Source organism: Acanthochromis polyacanthus, chromosome 8 (assembly GCF_021347895.1).
Source record: "Acanthochromis polyacanthus isolate Apoly-LR-REF ecotype Palm Island chromosome 8, KAUST_Apoly_ChrSc, whole genome shotgun sequence".
Classification (NCBI taxonomy): Eukaryota; Metazoa; Chordata; class Actinopteri; family Pomacentridae; genus Acanthochromis; species Acanthochromis polyacanthus.
The window spans coordinates 1,367,596-1,380,621 of record NC_067120.1 but is presented as its reverse complement, the minus strand read 5'-3'; the positions used below and the strand labels follow the sequence as shown (position 1 = coordinate 1,380,621).

At 42.7% G+C, this 13,026-nt stretch overlaps 1 protein-coding gene across 1 annotated transcript in view; it reads right to left on the bottom strand.

Annotated features, from left to right (window-relative positions):
* kcng4a (potassium voltage-gated channel, subfamily G, member 4a) overlaps positions 1 to 12,412 on the bottom strand; it is a 35,510-nt gene extending 23,098 nt beyond the window's left edge. The window contains exons 1-3 of the mRNA XM_022210305.2: positions 11,767 to 12,412; positions 8,748 to 9,454; positions 8,016 to 8,657 (exon numbers count right to left, since the gene is read on the bottom strand). Of these exons, the coding sequence (XP_022065997.2) occupies positions 8,016 to 8,657; positions 8,748 to 8,855 (750 nt within the window). The 5' untranslated portion in view covers positions 8,856 to 9,454; positions 11,767 to 12,412. The remainder of the gene's footprint in view (positions 1 to 8,015; positions 8,658 to 8,747; positions 9,455 to 11,766) is intronic.
* Between the last annotated feature and the right edge of the window lie 614 nt (positions 12,413 to 13,026).

The window sequence follows — 13,026 nt, the reverse complement described above, 5'->3', positions numbered from 1 at the left end:
AAGTCATCTTTCTGGAGACACCTAGCTTAATGGCATTATGGAGGATGTTTTTTTGTTTAATTTGTCTGATTCACATAAAATGAATATACTGACCTTTAGTGGACTTGTATGTATGGTCTCTAAAAGAATAAAATAAAATAAAATAAAATAACTGTGGACATGGCAGGACCTGAAAAACATCAGCCAATCAAAGCGCTCAGACCGAGGCGTTTGGTTTGCTCCCTTTCCTGTCAATCAAAAATCTTCCGGCTCAGGCCTAGTTACGTAGATTACGTACGCCTTGGACTTACGTGTTTTCTGTATGTGTTGCTTTGGTATAGCTTCGTAGTTAGCTGGAGACTTGTTTTGCTCATCTTTTTTTACATAATGGCAGATAAAGATCCAGGGGGACCCAGCCGTAAAAGAAAGGAATTTTTTGAGGTCAGAGAAAATAAAAGACGACTGGATCGCGAGAATGCAAAAACAAAAGTGATTATTGGCGAGTCATTTGGGCGATGGCGTCAGCTCAAGCAACAAACGGACCTAAAGACAGATGCCTTGGTTGCTAAATTCCTTCTGGACAGGTAAAATGTATTATTGATTATTGATTATACTGTGGCTGTAGGCAACTTCACGAGTGCTACGCAAGTTTCTGGAGGGGGGCGTTTCTTTGTAAATGTTCAGAGGGGGGAGGTTAGAGGGGGGTGAGGGAGAGGTTGTATGTGCGCATGCTACGTTCAAAGTCGTAAGAAATTAAATCTCCTCTAATGCCTTTAATGTTTTGTTTTTTACTGAGACTTGTTTTTACTCATTGGCCAACATATAAATGATGCTAGTAAAAGTGTGATAAACTCATATTATCTAAAAAATGACTGTTTTATCCATTCAGCTGTAGTACACATCTTGCTGTTCACTTAATGTTCCCATGACAGAAAGCAAATTGGTCTATTTTGTTCATAAGACACTAAAATTTCCCCGTAGTCCAGTTTCTTACTTTAAGGCAATCGTTGTTGAAGTATGTCCACAGGGATGAAGAACTGAATATTTCATGCATCGACCTGCGTTGTTGAAACACATCAGTGTTCTGCATTCTGTCAAAATGTCGCAACTGTACGTGGCCTGAAGGAACAATAGTGGCTCCACATTTACATGAAGTTTCTCTGCATAAAGAGCCGGGCAGACACACATCTTCAGCGTGAGACGGAGGGATGAAAGAGCGCTTATTATCAGCGGGTTTGACACTGAGCCTGAAGATAAAGGCCCCTCCCAAAGCATTTAGCTCATGGAGATATCCAGCCGGATAGACGGGATCAGCTGAGGACGAGCAGCAGTGAGTTACGTAGACAGAGGGAGAACGAAGCTGTGTTTGTCGCTTGCTTTCCTTCTCCTTCCTCTCATCCATTCACCCTTTTTAATTCTACCTCCCTCTGTTTACCCACCTATTCCTCCGTCTTTCGCTGACTTTACCTCTCCTTTTCTGCACTCCTTACCCAAACAGAGGCAGGCAGGGCAGCAGGATGAATGATGAGTGGACGAGGGAATTTTGGCCGGCTCCAGCACAAAGCAGAACAGAGAGACAAACTGCAGGGAAGTGTGAATTAAAGATGACAGGAGTCCTGCTGCTGCTGCCTGGGCTCACTAGCCGGCCACTGAGGATGAAACTTAGCCGCTGAAAGACGAAGGGTAGTTTGGATCTCAAGAGAATGCAGAGAGGAAAAACATGGAAAGTAGCAGATGGATGTGTTTACATGTGGATGCAGTTAACATTGTCTTTCCAAGAATGAAGGATGAACGCTGGGTGACTATTGTGGCCGATGTTTGGCATTTTTCTGGTGATCTGTATTTTTATCGAATGATTATTAATAATTGAAATGCACTACTCCAGCTCTGACGCAGCTCATCTCTCTGTCTGTCGCCACTCTGGGCTCTCAGAAATGTCTCTCAAGCAGAAAAACTGAACAAGAAACACAAGTTGCTTCCAAAAACCAGGAAACTAGCTTCTCTCATAGTGGCTAAAGCTACGCTAACAGCTAGCAGCTAAGTTAGGATGAAACCACAGATTAATCTGAAACCGAGTCTGGTCAAAAATAATTAATTAAGCTTTAAGATATGGAACAGTGAAATATTAAGGAAAATAGAGAAGAACATCAGACATAACTGGAGGAGACAAAATGATGAATCTCAGTGGATCACTGAGAGGAGAGCGTGCTAATTTAATCACTCCTTTTTCTATTTTACATATTGAGTTACAGAAACCATTATTAATGAAGAATAGTAGTTGGAAATGACACGTTCTCTCCTATCACATGCTGTTAAAACATAACAATTACAGGACTGAAGGAACAGCCCACGACAGAGGGCGACAAGTCCTTAGCTCTGCAGGAGCAACCAACTGCTGATAGACAGGATTACTATTGCAACAACACATCATCAGATCTGAGAGTGAGATTTGGTTTGTGCGGGATGCTGAAGTTCTGGGGCTTGATGAGCACAACACATTTCAGTATTTTCCATAAATACCTGCATAATTGAAAAAACTCCAGCAACCACTTTGTAACATTTGTCTTGGAGGATTTTAATGCACTCAACAGCTTCAAGTTGACCACATCAGCAACTAAACAATAAAAAGTGCTGAAGCAAAAACAAAACATATCTTCATAACTTAAATTATCCATTCTCTGAACAGAATTACAATCAGACACTAAACTCTCTATTAAATGTCAAAACAATCCATGTGACTCTAAAAACTCAACAGCTTTACAAACTCTAAGACTAAACTCTCCACAAGGATCCAAAATAAGTTGGACTTCTACTTGAGAGCTTTAGTTATTCTTCATCTACTTCCAGAAAAGTTTGGTCAATAAAAAAGACAAAAACTAATATTTTCAGCTGAACTAAAGACAGACTTTGTGATTTTTCTGCTCACATGTTGTGTTGTTCTAAACTTACTCTTTCAAATAAATACCCTCCTAACCCCCTGGAAACCAGTGTTTTTCTTGTTTTTGTGTCGCTCTTCTGTGACCCTAGACAGCCTGTTGCAATGTTTTTTGAGCAACACACCATACTATGACGTTTTTACAGTGAAGGTTCTACTATGGAACCAGTTTGACATGTTCAGGTGTTCTTTGTGTGAAAACTCAGAGATTTCAGGGATCAGAAGGCGGTTTTCTACTTTCTCTGTTAACTTTCTGCTTCAACTTTAAACTAAATTTCCTTCACTAAGCCAGCCCTCTGGACTTCCAGTAAGCTGTGTTCCTATTGGCTGTCCAGGTGGCTGCTTGGTGTAATCAGGAACACCTGAGCAGCTCAGTGTCTTCCTGCTTTATGTCTGCAGTCAAACATTTCCTCTGCTTCTCTTCGCTGAACCTGGTTTTCCTCCGTTGCTTTAGTTTGTTTTTTAGGCGTTGGCTTGCAGCTTCCAGCAGTAAAATCCTCTTTAATGTGTTTCTTGGTGTGTTTTAGGGCTTTGTACTGGATAGTTGTCTTGGTAAATGTGGTTCTTTAGCCACAGTTAGCACATGGTGCTAATGTGTGCAGTGATTAGTGGATTTGGTGCAGCTGAGTTGTGTCTTTATCTTGGCTGCAGTGAGTCTTTAGAGGTTTTTGGCAGAGATGGGACCAAGTCACACATGTGCAAGTCTCAAATAAGTCTCAAGTCTTAACCTTCAAGTCTCAAGTAAGTCCCAAGTATTTTTTCTTGGGCAAGTCAAGTCAAGTCAAGTCACAGGTTATGTCAAGTCAAGTCCTGTAATAGGTCAAGTCAAGTCCAAGTCAAGTCACATGATTGTAATTTTACCGGCAGAATATGATCTTAATAAAGTGAAAAGACAAGAAAAGTAACTATCAGTAAACATCACTGGCTAATGTGCCCAACATGTTAAAACGATAATTTGGATTTGCTTTGTAAATACTCATGTTCAGTAAAATACCGCATAGAATCAAACTAAACAGTAATAACATCATAAAATTACTTATTGTAAATTACTGATAACACACACACGCAAAATGAAATGATTTTTGAACACTGCATTGAAACAAACAGTTTGAGCAGGTTGTGAAGAGTCTGTTGTTCTTTGGTCTGAAAGCACCAGAAGAGTCGACTCATTAAAGGAGAAAACAGGAGATATTGTTGGTTCTTCTGTTGCTCTGCAGTTTCCTTAGACTGAATATCAAGTTTCTATTTTAAATGATTTACCGTGTGAGCCCAAGAAGACTTCAATAAACTCCCTCCATCCCCTGAACACAACACATTTTATTAACATGTTAAATCTTTTATTAAATATGTTTTTGAGTTTAAATCATAGTTTTAGCATCGTTTTCTCTCTTTGCTTCAGTTTTGTCATCTGTGTGAAAGGTTCTAAACAAATAAAGTTGCATTGATAAACTGAATAACTGACTAACTCATGATTGTGACAACAGAAGTATTTTTATTGTGATTCAAGAAACTGGTAAAGCTTTGGAGCACTAAACTGTCAAAAGTGTGGGTATCTCCTATTAAAACAACAACCAAAATGAGAGTATTCAAGGTGTCAGTGGAATCCATCTGAGTCTATAGATCCGACTCCTGGTCACTATCAAAGACTTTCTCAAAAAGAACTGATGGGATTTCTTCAAGAATGTTACAGATGGAACAAAACATCTGGAAATCACACCTCACCAACATCATCCATCATTAAGCAGCGTAGACCAGCCCTGGATGGATGCGGTGAGACAAAACGAAGCAGCTGGTTGTTGCTATGGAAACCTAATACTATCAGAAGGGCTGGCAGGCCGAACATAACTTTAAGGAAGGTTCTAGAAGAAGACGCTGGTCTGGAAGGCAACAAACTTTTGACTGCAATGCTGGACAGAAGGAGCTGGAGGAAGAACTTTATTTATGTCACTGATTCCGTCGGATCCAATGGACTGATTGACTGAGACCAGTTTTTCCTTTCACAGATTAGTGAGGTTATTGTCTGTTATTGTGGTTTTGCTCACTCTGAATTTAAGTTGGAACACCACCACTCCTTTGTTCAACCACATCCTTTGTTCAGCACTTCTCATTTCAGTTCTTTGGGAAAACGCGTTTTGTGGCTGCTTTGATCAGTGGAAAATGACCCTTCATGTAACGTTTGAGAACCCCTAGGCTGGACGTAACACGGCAATCAATAATCAGCACCGGTATTGGCCCCTAAAAACCCACACTGGTCAATCCTTATGTTGGACACAAATAATAGACCTAAGATGACCTGTTGGCACATGGTATTGTCATGAGGGTTTCACATATGTCTGCTTTTTCCTAAAACAATACTAGCCAGAGTTGCATGTTTGAGGGTTGGATGTGTGCAGAGTTTGCAGAAATGTGAATCCCTTCCTGTTTGATTTCTCCCATGGAACTTCTCTGTGTCGTCCAAAACCCAATTTCCTATTTACATCAGAAATGCAGCCATGATGCTCTACATCCAGAAACACGATCTCTTTCTGTGCATTCTCTGCTTCTTGAATATCTGCTTTCTTGTGTATCCCACTGTATTTATCACATTCTTTTGTTGTAAAAGAACATTGCTACTGCACAGAAAATCAATCTACAACAGCATCCGACACCACTATGGGAGGTTTCTTTCTTCCTCTAGGCTAATGCTGACAGACTCGGCCTATCATATACTGTAGAATACCCACATCAGAACCATCACTCAATCCTACAGGTTTGCAGGCGGCCAGTGAGTCAGAGAGCTCCTCCATCTGTGTTCCTGTGACTGCCACCAGCCACCGGACTCCGCCTGGCAGGACTCTCACAATCCTCTCCTTTACAGCTCATCAAGTATTCTGCAACTGGCGCTCTCCGCCTCACTAAATTCTCCAGTATAACACCCTCCTGCACTCGATCCTTTGGCTGCCTGTGACTGCTCATATCAAAAATCGATACGAGGACGCTGCTCTTCACGACTTCTCAGGGAGCCTCTGCTGCACAGGTGTGCAGAGTTTTCCTGCAGCAACCAGCCTCTGTGTGCACATATACGGCCTATATCTATCTATTAATCCTCATCTAAGGGCAAAAGGTGGCTGGAAGACGCCTGAGGAAGCTTTTTCTATTCTTATGCAAGAACAATGTTCTTTGATGCAGCAAATACAGAAAAAAGAATAAAATCATCATCCAAAGGTAAAAAATGTAGAATTTTTTTTTTGTGATTGTTCCTAAAAAAGTAGAAGTTTTACTGATATATATATGTAATCACTTTAGATATTTTTAGGATTTTTTTTGGAAGATTTTTACTAATTTTTTGAAAATATTTACAAGAATTTTCTTGCCAAATTTGGGGGACTTTTACATTTTTTCAAAAATGAAACTTAAAGAATTATTGGAATTTTCCTCCTGAAGGTTTTGCAAATTTTCAGAATTTTGGTTAATTTTTTGTTGAATTTTTGGATTTTTTTCAGACAAAGAAACAATATTTTTTTGTGTCCGTAAATAAAGACAACAGGAGGGCTACAGAGTGAATACGCTGCAGTCAGGAGGACAGCAGAGTAGAGAGTAAATGTGTGCATAATTCAGAGGGAACCATATCGGTTACAGTGGATGACTTCATTACTGTCGTATATACAAATGCCCACATGTGCACGTGCAAGGATGTGAGTGGCGGTGCACGTATGTGTGTGTTTTTTATGTGTCTACTGATGCACATTTGTGTGTCTTCTTTGCAGCATTGTGTTCAGATAGTGGACGGGCTTCAGTGAGCAGCTCGGCTTCGTTATCTCACCCCGCTATCAGTAGACACAGATCACAGAACACACACACGTGCACAGCAGCATCCCACTGGGATGTTTAAGATGGTGTGACCAAGTTTTACATTTTAGAATTTAGTGTCTTTTGGAGAACAGTGTCTGCCCTGAAAATCTGAAATGAATAAACAGGACTCTTTCAGGTTTGATTTAATGCTTGACGACAGCTGCAGTATATTTTCAGGTTGACCGTCCGTGTACGTATGCCCGTCCAGCTGGCTGAATACCTCGATGGAATTTCCTCCAATTTGGCACCAACACTCACTGGAACTCAACGAGGAAATGATTGGATTTTGTTATCGAAGGTCACTGTGCCCTCAGAGGACATGTTCCTGGTTCTGACTCAAAGTTTCACTCCCTCATTATGACAACAAACGTCTAAGAGAACAAAATGATCTCCTGAAGACATTTAATATCCCAAACATGACATCATGGTGTTCTGCAACACTTCCCTGGTCGTTATTCAAGCCATAAATCAAAAGCAGAATGGAAGATTGTGATGCTAATCTCTTAATCTTTCAAGAGTCTTCACTACATTCACATATTTTATGAGTCTTCACCCATCTCCACAGTGCTGGAGAACCTTCTTCTTGCCTTCATACCTTCATTCTTAACATCATTCCCTGACTTGTTTGCAGGATGTAGCCATGGTGTCCCTTCACAACAATGACTGGGAACTGTTTCTGTGGAACATTTGCATCTTTAAAATGACTAGTTCACAGGAAAAAAGCAGGGTTGCCTTACTGCACAATCCAAAAATTCAGGAAACTGCCATTTGTAGCAGGTAGTTTGCTGCTTGTTGCATCTCATAACGAAAAAGATTTTGAAAATGGGAACATGCAGATAGCGGAAAGGGAGAAGAAAGCTGTGTGGAATATGTGGTGGAAACAGCAGGCCAAGATCTGAGCTTTACATCTGGTTAGTCAGACTATAGACATCTGGACAAACTTGTGTACAAACTGCAAGGTTTCAATTTCAAGTTTCTAACTAAAACTCAACCTTTAAAGGCAGTTTTCAGGAAACAAAGTTAGCGTTGGAGGTAATGTCTAAATGAGCATCCAGCTGGTCCTGACAAGTAATGAGCAGCTCTGTGACTTGTTCATCACCTTTAGTCACAGAGGAGCTATAATCACTCACACCACTTGTGATATATCTCCCAGACAGACAAACTCTGATTTATGGCCCCTATTTTAACTATTTTAATTTTAGGAATTGCAATTGATAGTTTCGTGTAAATTCGACTGTGGTTCAGAGGCTTCATTCACACAGACACTCACCCTGTCCTCTTCTTCTCTGAGGTCCGGCATGGTGCTGATACACAAGCTGATGACCGTCACTGCCACCATGATCACCGACATGCAGGCGAAGATCTTCCCCGGTAAACCCGACTGCGGATTCTCCACCATATCCCTCAGCCAGTTCATCACTTTCCGCCACTGTGTTTCTTCCACCGGTACTCGCTGCATGGCGTTCCTCTGCCGGCGCTCCTCCTCCCGCCTCTCCCGCTCGTGCACTTCCTCGATGCGGGTGTACATCTTCCTCTTGCAGCAGCGCTCCATGTAGGCCATCTCCACGCCCCAGTAGGTCAGCTCGTCGTGCAGGGAGAGGATGCACATCTCCCGCAGCAGCCGGAGTTTCCCCGCAGCCAGGAAGTTGAGGATGACCCTGAAGGCGGATGGGGAGCGGTCAAAGAAGAACTCCTTGCGGGCTTCATCGTAGTCATCGCAGACGCTGGCGATGTCCTCGGGCGATCGACAGTCGCAGAGTCGGCCGAGACGCGTGAGGGGGAACTGTTCGAGGGTGCTCCAGGGGAAGGTGTAGCGGTTTCCCCCGACGTTGATCACCGCCAACAAGGCATGGTCGATGGAAACCAGGTCCTCTGGCCGGCGGATGAACTGAGCCCTCTGGTAGTAAACACCCTGTAGTGAAAACGAAAAATTCAATACATGAGCAGATGGAGAAGAAACAGTTCTCAAAGAGTTTTCAACAACTGGTGGTCTCATCCTTACCTTGATGGTCTCGGTCTCGGGGATCTCGGTGAAGATGCGGTCCAGACTGCTGTCATCGCTGACGGACAGGTTGCTGAAGTCATGGTTGGCGTTGCTGATGATGGGCATGGCAGCATTTGGAAAACACGCTGCTCCTGAAAGGGCAGCTCAGAGCAAGTAATGAAGACAAAAGAGTCTACAGACGGTGCCCTGCTGACCTTTTCAGTCTGAACAAGTCCAGAATGCAACAACGTACGTTAAAAGTTTTACGTGAGAAAAGTTTTCCTGCTGTGGCCCACATCGACTGTAGACGAGCTGAATAAATAATGTCTGTGGCTGCTTTCGGTCTTTTTTGGTATCAAAGTTGTTTTTTCTTTCAGTGACAGGCCAGCTATGGCTTTGGCTCCATAAAGCAGAGGAGTAATGAGTGTCAGGAAACCCGTTGTCAAATCTGAATGTGCATTTCCTCGTCAAAGGTCCACAATATACTGGGTTGGTGTTTCAGGATTTAGCATGAGATCAGTAGGTAATTCCAGACAGTAGAAAAGGAAAGCCTGCTGCAGAGCGGGGGTTAGGATTGATCAGCGCTTTATGGCTGCAGAGGATGAACTGGATGAGTCAAGGAGCCAAACGTGCAGCAGCGAGGCGTTCAGGGACTGAAGGGGATCCTCTGTGTCGCCGCTACAGGATTAGGGAGGGACCAGACACACGGTGGCATCATGCAGGCACTGTCAGGGAAGAAAAGAGGAAGATGTCAGAACGGGAGTAAGGATGGAATGAGATTAAGGCAGGTGTCACAACACAGAGCAAGAATGAGAGAAGAATGGTGAGAAAACAGGAGTGATAAACAGCACACCTAAACGGGACTGCAGTGCTGTAAGCTCCTCCTCTTTCTCTGCTTTTAGCTAGAAACGAGACGAACACTTTAACTCTGCAGCTATGAATGACCGGTCAGTGGTCAGGAAAGGAATCTACACCCAAATCAGGATTCAATGAGGACGGTCGGGCTGGTTCAGTTAGAATGAGTGTCAGAAATAACTGCAGAAAAGAACATTCAGGCTGCGCGGCGCTATTCACACTTGGAGTAAGTTATTGGCTGTCATAAATGGGCATCAGTCCCAGTAAGAGACACTGAAACACAGGGTCCAAAATGTTTTTCTTGGCAACACGACTGGCCTGAAACTTACTGGCACTGCCTGTTGTTGGAGCTGCCTAGGATGGTTTGGATATCAAAGCATTTAATAGTAATGTTTCTGAACTGTGGGTTCAGTTATCACTTCATCTGACATCTATTGGCTGCTGCAGTTCAATGCATTAAAATCAGCAGCTAGAAGGCTCTGACAAAGACTAAATGTGGACTTTTGACATTTTCTAACAACACAAATAGCACAGATGTGTTAATAATGACTGTTCTAGTTAACCACTCGCTCCTTATGCATTGGGAAGTCAGCAGTTAACATACAGCTCTTTATTTACTACTAACTTGCTGTTAAAATCACATAATTCCACACTTTTGAAGGTGTTTCTTCAGTGCACACATTTTCCTGTACAGATCTGCAGGTGAAAATGTTTTTAGTATCGAATGCTGAGCAAAAGATGAAAGAATGGATCTCAGATTAAACATCTGGACTCGTCCTCTGAGACACTGTTTGCTTGTTTTTTCCAGTTACTGACAATAAAGCTGACTTACATTTGGACACTTGCCCTCCACTCTCCTCCTGCCAGATTTTAGCTGTGAATACAACGCTGGAATAGATTTTCTACACATGCCACAGGAATTTAAGCACAACTCCACAACCACCTCTAAAATGTTTCAAAGGTTTCCCCGCATAATTACAACCCTCATTTGTCAGTGTGACTAGTCCTGACTCACAGCTCTGATGCTTGGCACAGCATGATGTCCTGTACGACTAACACCGCCCCACGGTCGTACAGGAGCTGAGGGCTTGTCAGAGTTACGCTAACACAGCTCACTCATACATGAACATCCCCAGCAGACAGCAGGTATCTGTCCACAGGCTGACTGAATGTGTGTCTGAACAGAGCTGCCGGTTTGAAGCGTGGATCGCACCGACATGCGTCACTAATTCAGATCCAGGAGGATAAGATCCTGTACTGAAGGAACCAATAAATCACTTCTGTCACGATGCTGGTGTTTCATTTCCACCTCACAGGGAGGAGAGAAAGTGATAAACTATTTATTAATCGATTCGTATTCCCCCGTGGAAGTGGCTGCTTTATCCAGCTGGAAGGTTTATTTGAAAGAGATGTTTTTTCCACTGGTGTTATCAGACCATCCTCAGCCCTGGACCACTAATAAGTTCTGACACAGATAGTGGAGGACAGTAAATCCAGATTGTTGTCTCTTTTTTGGTCTTTTGGAGTTTAACTCCATGAGAAGGTTGGAATTTATGAAAGGTTCTACTTTATGAATGAATCATAAATGTCTTAAAGTACATGCAAATTACTACTTCTCATAATATATTTGTTTTATTACGTTGAGATCAGATGTTTTCTATGACTTTCTGTGTTCAGGGTATTCAGTCAACAGTGGCTGCATTTGTCTGGAGCTGGAGCTGCTTTAATGTACCATAAAAAAACTCTCCCTCTGTGTCTTTTTATCTCTTACCAACTTGCAGAAGCGCGCACACACACACACTAGATAAAGCACAATGTTGCACCCTCGTAATTAAACTGGGTTAAATTGGGCGATTAATTAAGATCATAGAACCAAATCGCGGTTAGATAATCTTGTGGGAAGGAAAACAAATAATGGGACGCCTGAAGTCAAAGTCAAATGTGTCTTAAAGGGCGTTTACAGCCTTTATCTTCCAATGAATTCAAACCTGGCAACTGTTTTACTTCCAAATAAGATGCTCAGGCAGTAACAGTTTGTCTCTTTCTGCAGTAGACTGCACTACTGGTGAGAGGAGAAGGCACCAGTATTCCTCCTTTTTAAGTATTCCAACATCATATTCCAACTTCAGACAAACGCCAGACACCTTGCAGACATCATTAGAACTTATGGAGTGCTGCTTACCATCCTGAGCTCCTCACTCGTCTCCAGACCAGCGCTCAGAAAAACAAGAAAATGAAATAAAAATCCCTCTCTATCGCCTCGCAGTCCCTCCGATGTTCATTCAGCAGCACATCAGGCTGTCAGCGACCATCCTCAGCAGCCTCATGTCCAAAAAAGAGGTTAAAAAAGCCCACACCACAGGGACACTTCTGCGGCTTCATCCGAGCCGGTGGAAGGCGCGCAGACTGGTGGGAACGAACCGGGGATGAGGGGGAACCGGTGAAGGTCTGCTGCGCTGGAAAAGTGTCCCGTTACAGCTCGACTAGTGGTGCTGCAGGAGGAGGAGGAGGAGGAAGAGCAGGGGAGGAGGGAGGGAGTGGGAACCGCGGTGCGCAACAGAGGAGACTCCGGGCGGCTAAGTTGAAGTTTGCGCAAAGGTGACGCGAGGCGCAGTGGAGGCAGGAAACGGTGTGTTTAAGTAGAACAAAGCGGACATTTTAAGAGAACTGCAGGCAGGCTTGAAGCTCTGAGTCTCCGCTAGACTCTTCCCCCTTTTTGCTTTCAGAATGTGTGAAATTCAAGGACACCGAGGAGAAGAGACCTTCCATGCTTCCCACCCTGATGCTCGACGCGCAACAGGGGGCGCGGTTCCTCCCAGACAGCCTGCTCTGGTCCATCTGCAGCCAAGGCAGAGGAAAATGTTTGCGAGCAGTTTGTCTCTTATGATTAACATAAGAAAATGGTGAAGCCGTGCCATTAAATAAAACACAGTCAAACATAAAAACATAATCACAAACTGCATGAAAAGCGAGGATCGATATAAAACCCGCTGAGACTCACTCATTTAGTCGAACTGAAATTGAATTGTGTTTTGTGTCTTTTCAATAGAAACTGCTCCACCTTTTGTTTGGAGGCAGAAAAACAGAAGAACATTTTGTGAAAAGTGCATGGAATGCTGTAAAACTGTTCAAAAATGAAACACTATTATTATCCACTTGCTTCATTTATCAGGATCAGCAGATGTTTTCAGTTTGATCAGTCAGGATTGTTCCACTTAATTATGTTAGACTGAAGCATATTAAGTCTTTGTTTTTCAGTTTTTAATGCTTTTCTTTCTTCTTCTGAGTCATTTTGTAAAATACAAGCTGTGTTAAATAACAGTCTGGTAATCCTCTTGGGATGAGCTCAGAGTTTTTCATCTATGGGACGTTCCTGCAGCACTGACTGACAGTACAGCAAGTTTTTAAAGAAAAGTTTTTTATTTTCAGAGAATGTTTTTTG